The sequence below is a fragment of the Labrus mixtus genome, chromosome 14 (genome assembly GCF_963584025.1).
Source record: "Labrus mixtus chromosome 14, fLabMix1.1, whole genome shotgun sequence".
Taxonomy (NCBI): domain Eukaryota; kingdom Metazoa; phylum Chordata; class Actinopteri; order Labriformes; family Labridae; genus Labrus; species Labrus mixtus.
This window is the reverse complement of record NC_083625.1, coordinates 4,851,192-4,870,593: the sequence shown is the minus strand read 5'-3', so window position 1 is coordinate 4,870,593 and position 19,402 is coordinate 4,851,192. Positions and strand designations below refer to the sequence as shown.

Sequence of the window (19,402 nt, the reverse complement as noted above, 5' to 3'; positions counted from 1 at the left end):
CTAGGCTCCTGTTTCACTCGGGCAATGAAAGGGCCTACTGTAAATAACGGGGGCCTGGCTGACCCCGGCGTTTATCTGGGCCTGAGACCCCTGCATCCATCCTACTGTAACAGAGCCTGCCCCCTCACAATAGACTCTCTCATGGGTGTTAGACGGTGGGCTCTCTCCCCTCTGTGCCCACTCAGAATGGGGATTAGAAAAAAAAAAAAAAAAGAAGGGCCCCTGTCAGGTCCCTCAGAGGGGGTCAACCCCCTCCAAAACCAGCATCGCAACCCCATCCCACAGACACTTTAGCCTTTGTCCCCGTGTGAGACTTGGGAGCAGGGAAGGATGGAGGGAATGTGAAGGTGGGGCTAAAGCCTGAGACCAATCACTCTGACAAAATGTGGGATCAAACCCACGGCTTAGAAAACCCCATCAAAGCTCACAGTGTGCAGACCCCACCAACACGTCTCCACGCTGTACGTCTGAGGTTAAATATGACTACGTGTGAGGAGAACATTTCATTTCTAACGTTATCCATATATCAGGAATGTATCTTGTTTTTATTATAATTTGTCCTGGACTTCCACTTTATTGGATACTCTATTTTCTACAACTGTGGAAAGTTACTTCTTATACTCCACACTAGGGCTGGGAAATATATCGAGTTTTTAAGATATATCGATATATTTTCAAACAAGATATAGAGTAAGACAATATTGTTAATATCTATATAGTTTAAGTTGCATTAAAATAACATTATAGAGGTGCCAGGTTACCTTTTTCTCATCTCACTGATGATGACTGACTGTCTGTCCCTCTTAACCCTGCTCCTCCTCTCTCTCTCTTTTATTGTATTTAAGGAACATTTTTATTTTATAATATTGCTTTTTAAATTCACAAACAGGTAGTTTATTTTTCCATGTGTTTTCACTGTTAATAAAATGCATATCGATATATATCGTGTCGCCATTCCGCTAATCAATATCAAGATATGAGTTTTGGTCCATATCGCCCAGCCCTAATCCACACGTTGCTGTAATGAAGTTGTTTTTTTAAATCTGTACTTTTACTTCTGCATATTTTGGAAGGAAGTTTTGTACTTTCCTATTTTTTTGGTCTTTTTGGTAATAAAAAAAGACTTGATGTAAAAGGAAGTGATACTTTAAGAATGGGTAACTTTAAACAATCTAGCATTAGCTTAGCTTTTTACACCATGCTGACATAATTTGACCTTAAAATCACTAATAAAAACATTCATTTCTTTACTCAGTTTTCAGACCTGTTAAATCACTAAATCTTTAAGGTCTACATAAGGCCACGCCTTTGCTTATGATCTATGTGTACAATGATACAGCTTAAAAAACTAAACCATGGATATTCAACCTGCTTAATGCGAGTCGACTTTTGAGTCGTCTTGGCTGAATACTCAAATGTGTAACTTTTATTAGCAGATGATCATTTCTGACAGTTTTGCAGACTAGCATATTAACTAAATCTTTGAGGGGAAAAAAACAAAAAAAAATGTATTTCATGAATTCTGATTCGACGCTTAAACCACTCGGGCTTTTTATCCTCCACAATGTTCAGTTTTGGTATCTCCTATGGTACTTGCTGTCGGCTGTATGAAGAAAAAGTACCAAAAAACAGAGAGATAAGTTAGCTGATGATGATCATGAAATGTCTTCACACCCGCATCCTGCCTATCGCCCTAGGTGTGTAAGAGAGAGAGAGAGAGAGAGAGAGCCAGAGAGATAGAGAGGAAGGTTTTTCGGGTCAGAGGCTAAGTGAAATATATCCCCACTCTGAGGCATGCAAGAGAGAGGATGCAGGAAGCTGAGGGCCAGAGATAAGGGCACAGACGTGGGCGATAAGCACCCAAACACCTGTTAGGGAAGCTGCAGCTCCTCGCCTCAGACCAACACTCACAGGAGGCAATAAAACACACGCGGGGAAGGAAGGGGAGAAAGAAAAAAAAAAGAGTATATGGACGAAACCATCAGAGTGAAAACTGCCGCTGTAATCTGCTTTTCTTCTCCGATAGGTGCAAACTGCAGAGGGTGTCTGGGTTTCTTGCTGCACGTACGAGGGGGGGGGGGATAAAACCCCTTCCTGTTTTACACCACGCTTAATGGCATATGGCGGGAGCCTCCAGCATCATTTGTAAGGTCAGCGGCGAGACAGGAGTGGCAGAAATGATGCTGTTTGAGTCATGACATGTCAGAGCCACCCGCTTCAGTGATCAGTCCAGGAAATGGAATGGCTTTTTTTTTTTTCTCTCTCTCCCTCTCTCTCTCTCCCTTCTTTTACTATCCAACTCTCGCCTTTCAGGGCCCAGGGACAAACAGACAAACACAAAACAATCTGGAAGCGGTCAAGAGAGACCTTGGAGACGCCTGACAGTCGGGTAGTAAACAAGAAAGAGAGGATTCATAACGTGTCACGGGGAAATTCATGGGCTGGATGCGGCAGGGGAAGCTTTAAACGACGTTCAGAATCACATACTTCATCAGGACCAATACGGTCATTAGTGGCAGGCTGATGATGTCATAATCTAACAGTCGATAGTCAATGCTATGAATGAGTGACATTGTGGTGAACACTTTCATTTCCTCATCGCTATGCAAAATGCCAACTTGCAATAAGCAATATTTTTGGGAAATTAGATGATTTATAAAGACTTTAACATGTGCAATATGACATTTATCAAAACAGAAAGATATCTGTTTGACAGATTTCATTGCATTTTAGCTAAAAAAAAAAACCTGCATTAATTTGGTCATAAATGTAAAGAACTAGTGTTTTTCAAAGGATCACATAGCCGGTGTCTGACGCTCATGAAGGGAGATGTCCTCTACAAAAGTATAACTGAACACTTCAACAAAATGTGACATATTTCTACATTTTTCAGTTAAAAAGGTTGGCTGGTGGAGGACAAATTCAAATGGACTTTAAACAATATTTTCAAAATTGTCAGTGTCCTTCCCTTGGCAGGGGACGGTTGAAAAAAAAAAAAAAAAAGGACATCATGAACGTGAATGTTTCTTTTTTTTTGTTCGATTTAGATTTTCAGGGACTGTGACTAAAATCACTCACCCTCCGTCAAAAGGCAGCCAAACTTGATTTAACATATATTAAGAATGATTGGATAGAAATACAAAATTCATAGTGTTGTTGTCTTTTTTTCTAGGGCGTGTTGGAAAAATGAATGTTTTTGTGCACGCTTTGGACCATGACAGTGCAAAAGAAGACATTGCATGTAAGAATGCACAATGGTCGATTATTAGTGTAATGGTCGTCAACACAACAAAACTGTTTAAAATATCTGAGCTGCAACATTTTGATCAACAAAGCACAAATCTATTAATATGTAAAATTGGTCCTCTGTTTGTACTGTGACCCTTTAAATTAATTACATTCAATAAAATTATGAAGAAAAAGTAAAAACTCTGTCATGGCCCTGTACACACACACCTCTGATGATGTGTTTTTATTCTTAGAGTCACTGTGTTTTCAGACATTCTCGCTCTTCAAGCAGACAAATCTCCCTTCAATTGAATTCAACCCCCACCTCGCATGCAGCCCCGTGCGAGGGGGCCGGCCTATCCATCATCAGCTCTCTGCCGCTGGTAATCTCTCTGGGCGTCTTCGGTCAGCAAATACATAAATCAATTATGGTTTTAAGCTTTATGCCATGATTTACCCAACTGATCCCTCCTGGATTACAGCGGAGCTTAAAACGTGTCGGTCGGCGCTAAAGCTCCAAGTCGCCTTGACATTCATTGCACTCCCGCCACGACGCTCGCCAAGACGCATGTCATACCACAAGTATGGATGTGAGCGACTTCAGAGGAGGCTGACGGGCTGGTGATGCGCTGTGACATTCATCTTTAGTCACCTGTAACAGAGACTTTTAAACAGTTCAACCCTACTAACCTGTTTGGAATTTAATGTCTTTATATAATACAATTTAAAATGTTCAAGTTTGTGATGAAGTCAAATACAGAACACGTTTTTTCTGGACTGCTCCGTCAAGCAACAATTAACGGTTGCATCCTCAAAAGGTTAAAGCCAATTATATAACTTCAGACTAAGTTAGATGTGAGACTGTTGTGCCAGTCAGTAAAAACAAAACAAATTCCAAAATTGATGCTAGTTGCATTAAAAAAAGGACATGCACTGTCTCAGAAATATTTCATGACGCTTTTGTAGTTACTTGACAAAAACTGATTTAAATTCTTCAATACTGGCATTTGTTGAATTATTAGAAGAATGGTTAACCTTCAACCACGTTACTCATAGAACACACACACACACAAAAATATTTTCTTTTCAACTGTGAACCCAATTTTTTTGTAAAGTTATTTTAGCTATTTGTATGCTAAATTTCTCTGTGAGCAAAATGACAGGCTTGATTTGAATACATATTTTCATGGAATTCAAGGAGACTCACATATTTAATAAAAAAACATGGATAAGATCTGCCTTGGTAGTTATCATTAATCATTTTCTCCCCGATTAGCCATCTGTATGTTAGCCAAACTTCCTGGTGACATTAGTCATGCTAGTAATACTTGAGTGAGTGTGGTTGCTTCAGGTCAGTTTTGACCAATTCTAAAATGTGCTTTAACGTTAACATTAAATTATAAGATGTTTTAGTGGCTGTTTGATTTGAAGTTTGGATCATTCTGAAGCCCTCGAAGCTAGCTAGCACTAGCCTGGCGTTCACCTGTTGCGCCAACATGGCTCCTTTGTTCTCTGCGGGGCGGATTAACAGCTAACACGGCTCTACTCTGGCCTCGGTTTCCTACCTGAGAGCTCCTTTGTGACAGGTGATGGTGGAAGAGAATGGGGGGTAATTTTTATGACCAGCTTCTTAGCGTGCTGGTATCACTCCATTGGGGCCCCTTGCCAATCTCTGGCAAAACCATTCAAGTGGCAACAAAGAGGCTAATTAGAAGCTCTCTCTCTCTGGAAGCCTGCGGAGGGCTCTGGTTTGATACTTCCCAGGGAGGCTCGGGGGCCTCTGAGGTGGCGGTGGCAAGCTTTTCACACACGCATACACACACACACACACACACACACACACACACACACACACACGCACACACACACACGCATATACACACACACACACACTCGCGGGACGTTTGTGAGCACACTTGGGTTGGCCCTTTGGCTCGAGCACATTTGCTCATTGTGGCCGTCCTCCCTACGGTCTGCCAGAGCAATAGAATCAGAGAGGGGGAACCGACACATCTTCTTTCATGTGGCGGGGACCCAGAGAGGGGATGCTAATGGGATATCGATGGGATTAGAACCCAGAGCGTTCAGGAGCAGGAGAACAGAGGCAGGGCTCCATGAACTAGAACTAAAACCCACTCAGCTTTAAGGCCGAATCATTCTAATACTATTGACTTTTTGGTTTTTAATGGGAAAGTTGACAATGATGCATGCACTTTAATACAGTAGGGGGAGGGGGGGAGGGGAGGGGAGGGGGGGGGGGTCTGCAAAGAGAAGTAAGTCTGACAAATAAGGGTTTACAAAAACAAGCTGCTGAAAGTGAATCACTGTGCATTTAAAGAGAAACAGTGGCACAAGCTGATCCCCTGCCAACACTCACAGCAGCAGAGATACACATCAGGAAGTTAAGGCCGATAACACATTTGCATGTCACCTGATAACTGCCTGTAATTAGTACTCCCCTTGAGCCCCCCCCCCACCCCCACCCCTCTTTCACAACAAAACAAAACAAAAAAAAAAAAAAGGGGGGAAAGAAACAAACCCACACGCTCACATGGACACACACAAGGCCAACTTCCAGTACAGTATGTTATCCTTATCCCTCCCTGCAGACCGCAAGGCCCCCACAGGGACAAAAGATAGGGGCCTCAGTGTGTTCGTTTCATAGCAGCCCCTGCCAGACCGCATCAGCAAAGGCCACGTCTGCCGAGCGCTGTTAGCCACACAGAGGCAGCTGGTCGCAACCGAGTCAAGCTGCTAACTTTTATTGCACAAGCACCTCCCTCCGCTCTTATCTCGGGGAGGGAAGGCGATCTAATCAGACTCGCCACCGTCTACATATTAGCCATCCCCCCCCCCACACACACACACCACACCATCTCCTTTTTCTTCTGATTTTCTCCCTCCTTTCCAGTCCAAAAAATCTTCTCAATGCCTTCTAATAAGCAAGCCCTAAAAGATATAAAGAGAGGGCTGCTCGCCTGACGACGCTGCAAGACTGCCTGACAATAAAATGCCTCATCTGTACTGAGGTTTGTGTGTGTATGTGTGTGTGTGTGTGTGTGTGTGTGTGTGTGTGTGTGTGTGTGTGTGTGTGTGTGTGTGCAGTCCATTCCACATGATGTAGCCCCCTGTGTTAAGTCTTTAATCGATACATCTCCCTATCCTGACAGTGAGGACAGAGCCCAGATCTGAGATCAGAGCGATGGCGGTGTAAATCTTTACGGTTCAACCAGAGCCTTTTAAAGCCTGTCTATAATTGGGCCTCAGCCAGCAGCTGCCTCGGCTGTAGCTATCACCGCGGCCCCGGTCAAAGAGCCCGGTTCCTCGGGGGCGTAAACAAAAACATCGAACCTCCTTACAAGGGCAAAAACACACAAAAAAACAAAAACACCTGTGTGAGGATAAAACCTAAAAAGATGTTTCAGACAGACTTGAATAAAAAACCCCGCTCATGTCTGTGGTTGAGGTATTTCTTGGAGAGGGTGTTTTTTTCCTTGAGTGAGGCTTTTTGTGCTATTGGACTATTACACTAACATGTACTGTACCTCTGAGTGCGAGCCGGGGAGACTTAGCTCACTGAGTGATTTCAAATAGAGGGTAATCCACTGGCTCGTAATAGATGCTTTGTTGCCGGGCTTCTTTCAGCGAGCGGGAAAAAATGGCTCGCTCCCGGGTTTTTCAGGTTTGGGATCATGGACGAGACGTTGTTTTAGTCTGAGTTATCGATTCTAGATTTACAGGCGACGCCAAGAATCAGGAGAGACAAACTTCTGTCAACCAACTCTAAAAACACACAAGATTATTCATATGTTTCATTTTTGAAATCATCAGGAGGCGACATGATCCTGATGCTGTACCAAAGATTGAATAGCTACAGAAACTCAGTATATTGCAAGCATGCAAACTGGAAATCAAAATGCAGCCTCTTGACAACAACACTAATCATTTCTTACACCAAATGCAGCCTGCAAACCCAAATATTTTTTACACGAATTGAATCCCAACCCTTTTTTCTATTTAGATGCACATACGGTGTATTTGGCCTTCACAGTGTTTGCAGTCTCGGAGTCTTTCATTTATCTAGACCAGAGGTCAGGGTAAATATTTGAGACATACAGGGTTCATATGGAAGAAGAGAAACAGAAACGTTTAAGCTCTTTGTTCGTAAGAGTTGCGAGCACCTACACCCTGCTTTGAGACATCAGATCTGTGTGATGATAGCAGCAGCTTTGGAGGCAGCAGTGCTTCTTTGACTGAAGCCTTAACAATGTTTTCATACAACAGTCAATCCATTTTACACAGCCAAACTACACAACACTGCCAACTTGTAGAGTTTTCCTGCAAACTGTGAAGTCAGCTAGCTCTCTACTCGACGTTCAATCGAGCCAAAAGGACCTAAAACCTGAGAAGGGGGGGGGGGGGGGGGGGGGGGGGGGGGGGGGGGAGTCTGGGGGAGTGAAAACCAGAGAAGCTCATCCTGAAATGGTTGAGCCACCCATGGTGTGGGCTTTGATGAGTCTTTTTCACACGTGCATTCCTGAAAATGTCCCAACAGGATGCCCTTAAAATCTTCTGTCACTTGTCACTGTTCACATATCATTGATCACCGCACACGTGACGTTAATGTCGTCAACTCCCCCCCCCCATCTTCCGCTGTGCATTTTCCACAATATTTCCCGCTGGGTTCTCACATCAGCTCATCCATTCTCATTGGAAATTTGACAAAGGGCTAGAAAAATGTCCTGGTGAAGTCAGGCTGAAAAAACAAACTCTGCTTGTGTTCACACATGCAGCTCATGCAGATGTTTGAAAACGCCAATGGAGGGAAGATGCTTGGAGGACGTGGAATTAGTAATTAAGATCTCAGTTCGATTATCAAAGAGAGAGAAAAACTGATTATTTATTAAAAGCACAGATAGAGATGTCTTAACGCCAGCATCCTGCCAACCTCCTCTTGAAGTCTAGTTCACACCGACTAACCTAACAGAGGTCGTTTAAACTGACCCCAGTTGCTCCTGGCTTGAATGTATACAGAAAGAAAGCCATGGTTAATGGTTGATAGTGACCAAATCACACAAGTGTCAGTGGGTAGGGGGAACCTTCCACTGGCCTCACCTCAGTGTGCAGGGTGTATGTGTGTATGCATACATCGTTATCACCTGCAACAAACGCCACGGGCCGCTATCTTTGCTCAATCTGCTCTTGGTTTACTGAGGAGTAGTGCACAGGGTTATCTGTCCCACTCTGATATGCACAGATAAGAGCCTTGGGCCCACTGTTTAAACACCTGGGGCCCGGGGTATTAGAGCGCCCTCTGCACCCCCTGTGCCACAAAAGAAGAGGAAATGGAAGAGCGAGTGCTGGCTGCTGCTGGCTGCTGAGGGGAATGTGTGTAAAAAAGTAATGAACACACGAGCGCGTGTGTGTGTGTGTGTGTGCGCGCGTGTGGAGGTTAATGCAGGGGTGATTACTTTAACCCCTCCTATTTTACCCCAACACTAATATCAATAAAACACGTAGCATGACAAAGAGGAAAGAGAGAGGCAGGAATTCACCGGCTCGTCTCATCTGTGCACGCCTCCTTCCCTCCCCTTAAAAAAAAAAACCAGAGGCTAATCATGAAAGACAGAGTTAAAGCATTGATGCTTATCATTAATGTTTAACGGCTATATGCTGGAAAAGCAGCCCTTTAAAATAGGCTCTTTTTTCACTTATGTGATGTACATTACAGCGAGGGTCAGTCATTTGCATGAGAATGGACGATTAAGTGAAAGAGATAAACCCAAGGCTAGTTCCCGTGAATTGGATGCTGTGTTTGGAATACCAAGCAGTGGAGCGTTTTTTTTTTTCCCCTTCTATTTTCCTTGTCCTTTCCCCCCGCCAATGCAGAATTAGCCCCCTGCATCATCATCATCATCATCATGCATTTATTTTCCCCAGTAATCACTCAGGCCCTTCCTGTGTTGATTATTTTCTCAGTGCAAGGGTTACTAAAATATTGCTGTAATCCTGTCTCCCTGCAGCAGCAACAACACTCACCCTGGGCTCCCTTTAAGGAATAAATCTAGGGCTTGTCAGCGGGGAAGGTGGTGGAGTGGATTAGAGGAGGAGAGATGCGGAGAAGTTGTTGTGGTCGGATGGTATAGATGAACTGCTTAGACGCTGTCTGCAGAAAGTGAGATCCCTCCCCCCCCCCCCCCGTTTCTTTGGACTTTAACATAAAGCGGAAAATTACGCAAAATGTTGCTAAACTGGTGAGCTTTAAACAACTTAGCTTCGGTTGTCAGATCAGAATAAAAGGGCAACTTTTTTTTAGATCTTTGCAAAGTAAAGCTGAAGTTAAGGTATTGTACATTTTGTGTTCACAGGACTAACCATAAAAGTCTTTAGATGAGCACAATTCTTATTACTAAAGGAGTTTTTAGAGATGTCCTCTTTATTCATCACTGTATTGTTTCGACCTCCAATAATACCTAAAACATGCTGCATTATATCATGGAGCATGCACTGCTAGAATTACATGATTTACCCCCCACAAAAAAAAATTATATAAAAAAATAAAATAATAAATCAGTTTTTTTTTTTTATTGTAATGATAAAAAACAAACAGTGCGACAAATAGTCTTAGCTAGCAAAATGTCAGCGATCAGTTTTTATATTGAATCCTGCTGGAATCAAAGGGACACTTGGTTTTAGAGTCGTCAAAACACTAGAACTTAAAATGTTGATACGTTAATGGTAGAAATCAAACTGTACTGACGCATGTTTAAATCACCATGGCAACCAAAAGAAGTCCTAGGCAGATAATACCGGGTCATTTGTTGTTTTTACATGTTGGCAATGTATTCGTGCAATTTAGATAGTGTGCAGGTATTTGAGGGATTTGTTCCTCTTCTACCGGTCTAGATGTTGGGTTTTTAAGCATAGGTACTTCTTGATGCGATCTGTCATTAAGTAACAGAGATGCATCCCTTTAAAACACACACATGTAGTAAGTATCAAAGTACAGAACAGTTTGACAACCTTACTCGGTATCGGCGGTGTGTACTTGAGTTTGGGAAACAGTTTGAGTTGTAAACAATGTCAGGAAGGGGGAAAACAGCATCTATCCAACGTTGAAACATTTCTTGAAGTTATATGATAGAGGTAAAAAAAAAATATGAATCAGTCCAGGTGTAAAATATGTATGAAACAGAGATGTGGTTTGGACACCTCTCCTAAGAGGTAACATCTCTTATGCCAAAACATCTGAGCAGCATTCCCAACCCCCCCACCCCGGCTTTTTTGAGAGCCGAGTCCTCACACCACCTATGGAACCAATGCACAATGCATTCAGTCTGGTTGTGGTGTTTATTTATGATATAATCCAGGACACGGAGGAATGAAAGGGGAGCAGATACCAAATTTATACAGGAAGTGGGTACTTTCTGGTGCATTCATTTCAACACACACACACACACACACACACACACACAGTAACACCTCACACCGGCGACCTGTGCCACATCTGGAAACAATTACACTCATGTTTGACTTGACCTGCGTGCACCAAAGTGAACTCTGCCAACTTTTTTTTTTTTCTCATGTGTTTGTTGAAGAGGCAGCAGTGACCCTGACACAGTGGCAGTGGGGAAACGAAGCGTAATTAGTCAGAGGTAACACAAACTCGGCTCGTCTGAAATAAAACATGTTGTATCAACATCAAAAGAATCAGGCAGCCTGACAGGCCGTATATATGCGGGAGGGGGGGGGGGGGGGGACTTGATATGCTATCAAATGACCCGCACTGGAATCTGTGAGGACACGAGCAGCGTCTGAATTATCAAGCGTCTCACACAAGAGCTTTCATGTGCGGACGGGCAGAGCAGACAGCGCGCATGATGCAATGTTTGATTTCTACACTTCAGGAGGCTGTCAGGACAGCGCGTGCAATTTTAAACAGTGTCGTGTCGGTGTATCAACCAGTCTAAATTAACCCATTAGTATGCTGTGGGGCAAAGCGGGAAGATCAATGCATGAAACGGTTTGGAAATCTCCTTTGATACAAGATTTCCCAGCTTGAGCGGATTGATGAAATTCCTCTTGAAACACAGGCAACCATTTCACACGCCAGACTTTTTTCTCAAGACAGAGACGAGCGGGGCATGTCTTTAAAACACAGCGAGACTACATTAGTGCAACTTGCACAGAAGTTGTGGTGCATTTTTCACAATGAGAGCTGATCATGAGCGGCTCAAAATGCACTTTTTACAGTATCAGTCTTTTATTTTGAGTGCTCGTGGTGTCAGCCCATGCAGAGACTCCACTTTGATTCAATAAATAAGGAGCTCTCATTAAGAAGGACAAAGTCATTTGTTCACTTTACGGAGCAGCTGCCAAAACCACTAACTACAGAATAACTTGTTCCTCACAATAAAACAGTGAAGGACCGCAAACAAGGACACCTCTCCTTTGAATTAACATGTTCTGCAATATTCACTGTTTGTTTTCTTATGAAGACAAACACTGAGGCAGATTTAGAAAGTGGGTATCTGAGACTGAATGAGTGCGGCTCCAACCCATGCATACCAAGATACTGGCTCAAGAAGCAGGAAGGGGACGGGTGATGGGGTTCAAATCCTCAAGTGAACTTTAACCACTGTGCATTCCTATTGATTTAAACAAACATTACAGGGGGGGGAGAAGGTGTAGCTTCCAAGTGAGTAAAAAAGGCCTCGAGTCACAAAAACATTCTGACGGTGCAAAATCCACAAAGAAAGTGATGCAAGTGCATTCCACGAGGTGTTTCTACTATGACTGCGACGAGTCTGACTCACGTACATATATGTGCAACGACAATGCAAAACCAGTTTGTATCCAAACCACCTGAAACATTTCCCAAAAAGGGATCGTTATAGTGGCATGTAATATAAAATATTTCAGATTTTTTTTAATGTGTGAGAAATATTACAAGGTTTTTTTATTTATTTTACAAATAAAATAATAAAGATTTCACTGCTTTGATGTGAATCACTTCATCAGGTGCAACCAATTGCCTTCAGGTTAGAACTTGGGCATCCAAGAGATGTCTAGGTTTTGAGCAATGATGGAAAAAAAAAAAGGTTTTATGAGGTAGAAGGTGGCAAAGACGAAGGCTGGTGAATACTTCTGCAATACACTGTGTACTGTGAGAGGAAATGCAGTTCAGAGATAGTCTAAAGGTGAGTTCAAGAAGGGTAAGGGTACAGTTTTTAAGATGCATACAAAGACAAATGTACAACACTTGTGCACCCTTTGACATTAGTGCTTTGTCAGATTTCATGTAGGACTCAATGGCTTTGATTCCCATAGTCACAAGTTGAAAAGCTTCTTTTTTTTCATATCTTGCAAGTCATCTCATAATCTTGTGTTCCCCTGCCAACCATTCCCTTTCGTTTTCATCTTGAAGCCAAATTTTCCTTAATTTGCATTTCCCTGTGTTCATTGCTTTCTCTCAGATTGTTGATGCGGACGTCTTAAGTTGCGGTAAATGCTGCTGTAAATCCATGAATTGTCACTTTCACAAGCAAATCCACACATACACAAAAAAAACATCATAAAACACTAGACAGTAGATTTCATAAATCATTTAGATATGTCTCAGTCAAAGAGCCATCTAAAATTGAACCTCTCACAAGTATTTAAAAAAATACTTTTTAAGACATTTTATGACCTACAAAATGTTAAATTCTTAAAGAGTTTTTAAGAATCTGCAGAAATCCTGTTAAGTATCCTGAGTGAAACCCCACAGGTCTTAAGTTTCCTCCACATACACTGTGTGAAATAGCGCTGCGTCGGTTCACTGCCTCTCCCCTGTCCTAGAACTACCTCCACGTCCCAAAGCTCAGGTTCAGCACTCATTTCCTGCGCTGACCATCAACTCCAATTATCAAGTTAAATAAGGGCCCCCGTTGTGCGGTTATAGGGAAGGGGAGGTGATTCGGGACCAGGATGAAGGAGGGGTGGGGGGACCACTTTGGTAAGTGTGTGTGATAGCTGCCGCCCACATCTCGTAAGATGTGACTAATGGTCTCAGACAATGTTAAGACAGCAACTGCTTCAGCAGGCACCTGAGCCGGGCTCGGCAGTTATTGTAGGAGTGGACGTCTGGCCCCCGAGCCCGGCAGAAGTGAAGGTATGTGTCCGTCAGAGGACGCTGTATTTACGTATGCTACTGGGTGTGGATGACTTATTTTGTCAGTTGTCATAATCACTGACACACACAAATGATAAGAAAAGAAACTTTAACAACTTGTTGGCTCTATTTTCACAATCGATGCCGGTGTTTTCTATTTACAAGCCAAACATTTTTAAAAAAATAACATTCAAAATGTCTTACGGCTGAGTCAATTTCCCATGTAAGAAGGAATTAATATGTATTATTAGTGAGATGTCTTGGAATTTCTAAGTGTCTTCTACTTTCTGCAGCACACCACGACTATGTAATCTCACATAATCTGTTAAAAATGAAATTAATTGGGGCGCTAGTGGCGCAGTGGTTAGTGCGTGCGTCCCATGTATGGAGGCCGTAGTCCCAGGTTCAAATCCAACCTGTGGCTCCTGTCCCGCATGTCATTCCTCACTCTCTCTGATTACCAACTCTATCCACCGTCCTATCGCTCCAATAAAGGCACAAAAAGCCCAAAAAGAAATCTTTTTAAAAAACATTTTTTTAAAAAGGCAATTAATTAAATAAGCCAACAGCTGTGCTTAAAGGATGAATAGCCCCTTTCATTTCGAGGCCAAAACAATCAGCAAGTAGCCACTCGAGAGAAAATTCAGCTTACCTGTGCTGCTCCACGGATTCATTATCTGGTAGCTCTACGCCGCAAACGTTGCATCGCTCGTGCTGGTTCCTGCTGTCGGTCTTCATGCCCACCGCCAGCTCCCCGAGCTTGCTGAAGAATTCCCTCTGGATGAAGCTCTGCGGCAGGAGTCCCCCGTAGGCGCTGAAGTCCATAGACATGGCCAGGGCCGGGGACATGGGGAGAGCGGAGGCCATGGACGCCGGCATTGACATGATGGCGTCTGACTTGTGATTGATAGGCAGGGCGTAGAGCGAGGCCAGATGTTTCTCCGTCATCCCGGCCATCGCTTCCAGCCCCATCTGGCTGACCTCGGCTTGCGGGTCGCCCATGCCCTCGTCGCGGACGTAGTGGAGCTCCCGGGCGCTGGTGATCACGCTGCTCCTGGTCGGCGTCCCCGGACCGTCCCTGTTCCTGTCCTCCCCGCTCCGCTCGCCGTTGCTGGAGGCGCTGGACTCCATGTTCTGGGGGCTGTCGTGGCCGTTGCCGCCCATGTCCACTTGCATCATCTCGGTCTTGATCTCGGTCATCAGGTGGTGGGCGTTGGCGTGGGAGAGTTGTTCTCTCGCAAAGCCCTGCTGGAGAAGAGACTGCCCGATGCTCATCAGGCTGTCCACGGCGGCTTTGGTGGGACTCAGGTGGGAGACGCCGAAGGAGGTGGAGACGGAGGGACTCTGGTCCACCATGCCGGCCATGATGGGGAGCTGGTGGTTACCCGACAGATAGTGACTCTCCATGGAATGCTTTTTGGAGTTCTTGGCTCCGTTGTGGCCCTTGCGCTCGTCGTCCTCCTCTGTGCTCCCGTCATTAGCGTTCACCTCCGCGTCGTTCTCGTCCGAGGACTGGATGGTCTCCAGGATCTTGAGGCATTGCTCCTCCAAATACTCGATCTCCAGGATCTCCGCCGCATACAGGAGGTCGTCCAAGTCCTCCACCTTGGCCTGGAGCGTGGCAGTGTAGGCGTACTCCAAGATCTGCTGGAAAGTCTTTGGTGACAGGAAGTCGAGGGTGTAGTGCTGGCTGCTGCGGTGGAAGAGGATCTCGAACATCTTGCTGGTGCACGCGAGCACAGTCCGGTGGGCGTGGAACTCCTGGCTGTCCACCATGATGACCACGTCGCACAGAGTCCCCGCCAGGCGCATCTGGTTGGCTTTCTGCAGCAGGGCAGTGGGGTGGTTGGGGTTCTGGAGCTGGATCATACCCATTTTAGTTAAATCCATTGTGTCGATGCAAACCACGAGGCCGACTCATGAGGCTCGCCTTCCCCCCCGCTCAGCAGTGTTTTTTAGCTTTCTTTGTAAACAAGATGAAATCTGGATGGAGAAACGGAACGGAGAACACAATCAGTTCGGATACAAGGGCAAAAAATATCGAGCAGAAAACATGTACTGATTTTTTTTTACACTTTCAAATTGAACAAATTGTAAGCCCTCTTTCTTTAAAAAAAAAACTAAGAATCAATATTTTCTTTTGACAAGAAATTAAAATACTAGACCAAAATCGAAGCAAGATTTCCTGATGGTCATCGTCCACAATATATTTTAATTAAATAATTTATAATATTTCAGAAATAAAGAGGTGATCAATTTGATAATTAATGTATTTAAGAATGCCACTCTTCATTCTGTTAATAGTGAATTCAGTGGATGGTAAACACTCCGTGCAGAGGCATTGTTCCTAAACTCAGCGATCAAATCACAGAGTATTGACTGTAGGTTTCTGAAGGGAGACAATTTGCAAGCCCGCCGCCACACAGGCTCACCCTGCATACCAATCAGTCCAACATATGTTATGTTAAAAAGATGTCTTCATTTGGTTATCCGATGGGGATGTACACACAGTTAAACAAAGTGTGAATTGTGCTTTTTTTTTTTTTTCTCCCACTGCCTGCGTGGCTCACAAAGAGCGTCAGCAGCCTTTTTTCTGAAATTAAACAGCATCTTACTCAGTATTCTCATCACAGACGGGAGAGCAGAGAGCAGCGGCCAGAAATGGATGGAAAGGAAAGCAGGACGAGGCAACAAAAAAAATAGAAAGAAAGAGAAAAAAAAAAAAAAAGAGAAAAGCACACAACACTGCACCACCAAACACTCTGCTCTGCTCTGCTCTAGGAGTCAAATCTACAAATAAATGATTGCCTCTGTGACTGCTGGTAATTCCATAATCCGAGTTCACAGGGCAACAAGTTGCTCCACCTTAAAACTGCTGCATAGCCGTCTCTAAAACAATGGAGTTCAGTAAAATAATGTCACACGTATGTCCTCTACATGAATGCTTTTCTTAGTGTCTCCCGTTAACATGATCATTTAAGTCATTAGAATGACCTTCACTGGAAGAATGCTCTCCTCATAACTGCACTTTAATATTCACTCTTTGACACTACACTTTAAATGAATGAACGATTACCAACCTCCACTGGACCACATCTTTAACGAGCTCCAATTTTTATCAAATCATTCTGTGAGAAACTATAAGAGCAAATCATGACACATTCTGACTGCTTCACTCGTCATTTTTCTATCTCGATAAAGTCTTCTTCACATTTCAAAAAGCTTAATTTTCATTTTCCCAATCTTCAATGTCATTTTTTTTAAAGGAGATTAAAAAGCATTTCTAAAATAATGCATTAAAAGAGAAGTTTGTGAGCACTTCTTTTCTTTCCTGGGAACAACACACACACACACTATCTCTATCTCTCTCACACGCACACACACTCAAACACAGGGGAAAAAATAGGAAACATCAACAGCCTTCTAGCTTTGAAAAATAAAAAGACTATCAAAATCCCCTTTCCCCTTTAAAACCAGGAATAACAAAAGCACTCATCAGAATATGCAGGAAGTTAAAAAAAAATGCTTCGGGGAGGATCATGGGAAATAAATTGTCCAAATAAATTCGGCTTTTATGGCCCTGGACAGTTTGTTTGGGGTTTTTTTTTCCGGCACATTGATAAAAAAAAAAATCAATTCAAGGAGGCAGGTAACGATGAAAAGCACAGGTTCTCTCTTCTGACTGAGCTCAGCCTCTCAGTCAGCAGAGGTCATCCCTAAAAACCAGACATTATCTTTATTACAGGCATGTCAATAGCTGCGATTTATGGCCCCGTAAACGATCAATGCCTGACGCGCTCTGTGGGGCTTATCAGACAAACTGTGGCTTCGCCGGGACATACAATGCAAAGTTGCCTGTTTGGGTAGACTTTTATCGCAGCCCTGTTTGGCTCTCTATTAATTAAAGCACAGCGCGTCTAGACAGTGTTAATATTGGCGAGTCGCAGCAGACACATTATACAGCGCGCTCTGCATTATGCAAAACATCACGCACTACATTAAGTACATTAAGCCGGGAGAGATTTTCCTCACCCCGCGCACGGATTGTAAATTGTAGCCCCCCCGCTGACAATAACCAAATTAAGGCCGACTTCACAAAAAAAAAGGCAGAATAATCAATCTGATCACGAGTTGTCTGCCATAATAACGCGCCTCGGTGACCCCCGTCACAACACCAAAAATAAACAGCGTTCAATATTCCTCACCACGAGTCACACTGACAGACACAAATGTTAGGAGGAAGAAGCAAAAAAAATGGGTTCAGCGTCTCCGAAAGAGAGAGGGGGGGGGACAATCAGGGACGTGGAGCGTGCTGCTGGAGGAAAAAAAAAAAGTGTACACGAGACAGACAGCTGCCACAATCTCTCGCCGATTCGAACCAGCTTTTCCCCCCCTCAGATCCACGCACAGGTGGACTTTTGTTTGAGGAGGGGATGAAATGCTCAAACACTGGCTCTTTAAAACTGACAAAAAAGGAGGGATGGTGTGTGAAGGATAAAGAGGGGGAAAAGAGTGAAAGGGGGGAAGAGAGAGAGAGAGAGATCAGACAGTCTCGATAACAAATCAATTTGCCATTGCATCTGTTAGGCTACCAGTTCCCCCACCTCACAGTGTGCGTGCTGCTGCTGCTGCTGCTGCTGCTGCTGCTGCAAGACGATTATTGGGAACCAATCAAACATCTAGTTGCCTGTCAATCAATTTGTAGTCTTGACTGTACAGTGGGCTGGGGGTCGAGGTTTGTTTCTGAGATTAAAGACCAGTGTCCCCAGCACTCATCGTGATGTCATCACGGCTAAATGAGCCACACTGGTGCGTCTGGGAGACACAAGGACAAGGCAAAAGAGTGTCGCTGTCTTCAAAATTGCATAATTCCCAATCAAAAACGAGCAAACGCGATGTCTCCAGTAAAAGTCACATGGAGCTGGGGCGTCATATGTTGTCTGGCTCCCGGTGAAAACAGCCCAGACCTCACGTCCTCTGGCTGCGATCTCCAGCATACTAAAAAACCCAGACCGAGGCAGAGAGGGAGCGAGGGGGTGGGGGGTTACGTCAACCTTAACATCTCTACAACAGACTACCGTGCGTTAATGCAAACTTCAACACCTTGCAGAGCAATCAGGTAAACACTTGTTTTCATCCGGCGCTACCGGTGCGCAGAGACCAACTTGCGTGCCAAAGTCGCGTTTGCTGTTAACTTCAGCATGAGGTTGAACGGGGACAAGCGGCACGATCTCTCCCCCCCTCCCCAAGCGCAATAAACGCATCAAAACATCCACATGGTGAATGAAAGTACACAGAGAAAACAGTGGTAGACGCATGCAGAGTCGCGGTTCTGGCACTTGTCGCCGGGAAACTGCAGCCGCGGTTAAGCCCGGTTTTTGGTACTCACCTAAGTTGCACGTTTTGATTCCGTATAGTGTAGGGGGAGTGGGGCTACAGCATAGTAAGGCAGTTCGCAGTACCCGCTCTCTCAACACGCACTAACTCCTTTCTTCTCTCGCCTTAGCAAATCAACACGGCGCTGACGTCAACGCAGCCAGTCAGCCAGACGAGCAGCAGGCAGGCGGGCAGCACGGCGCGGCGCTCCAGTCCGCACAAAACGCTAAGAAAGTGAGACACCTAGGGGGCTGTCTCATGTCAAACGGCTGTGTTACAGTGTGGCAGTGAAAGGTGAGCGACACTGCCCTCCCTCCAGCTGTTTGGATGTGACATATAGCCTACAGTTATTCTCCAAACTCCAGCCAGGGGCATGCTTAATGATTCGGCGGCCCTACTGGAAAAAAGTCAAGTGTTGGTACTCCTGAAGCTCCCCCCCTCCAACCATTTTTCAATCTATTCACTGAATTTATGAATTTAAGTGGCAGCAGAGCTCAGCACAGGAGACTGCAAAGGGAAGCTGGGGAAAATAATAGGTTTCACTCATCTGAGAAAAATGCTTTAAAATAGAACTTATTCATTATCATCTATTTTTTAATATTCAATCAGAATGAATATTGGAGAAAACTAATCATGTAAAAAAAA

At 44.1% G+C, this 19,402-nt stretch overlaps 1 protein-coding gene across 1 annotated transcript in view; it reads right to left on the bottom strand.

The window, feature by feature from the left end:
* zbtb16a (zinc finger and BTB domain containing 16a) overlaps nucleotides 1–18,892 on the bottom strand; it is a 167,241-nt gene extending 148,349 nt beyond the window's left edge. Inside the window, exons 1-2 of the mRNA XM_061056400.1 lie at nucleotides 18,771–18,892; nucleotides 14,034–15,364 (exon numbers count right to left, since the gene is read on the bottom strand). Of these exons, the coding sequence (XP_060912383.1) occupies nucleotides 14,034–15,271 (1,238 nt within the window). The 5' untranslated portion in view covers nucleotides 15,272–15,364; nucleotides 18,771–18,892. The remainder of the gene's footprint in view (nucleotides 1–14,033; nucleotides 15,365–18,770) is intronic.
* Nucleotides 18,893–19,402: the final 510 nt, after the last annotated feature.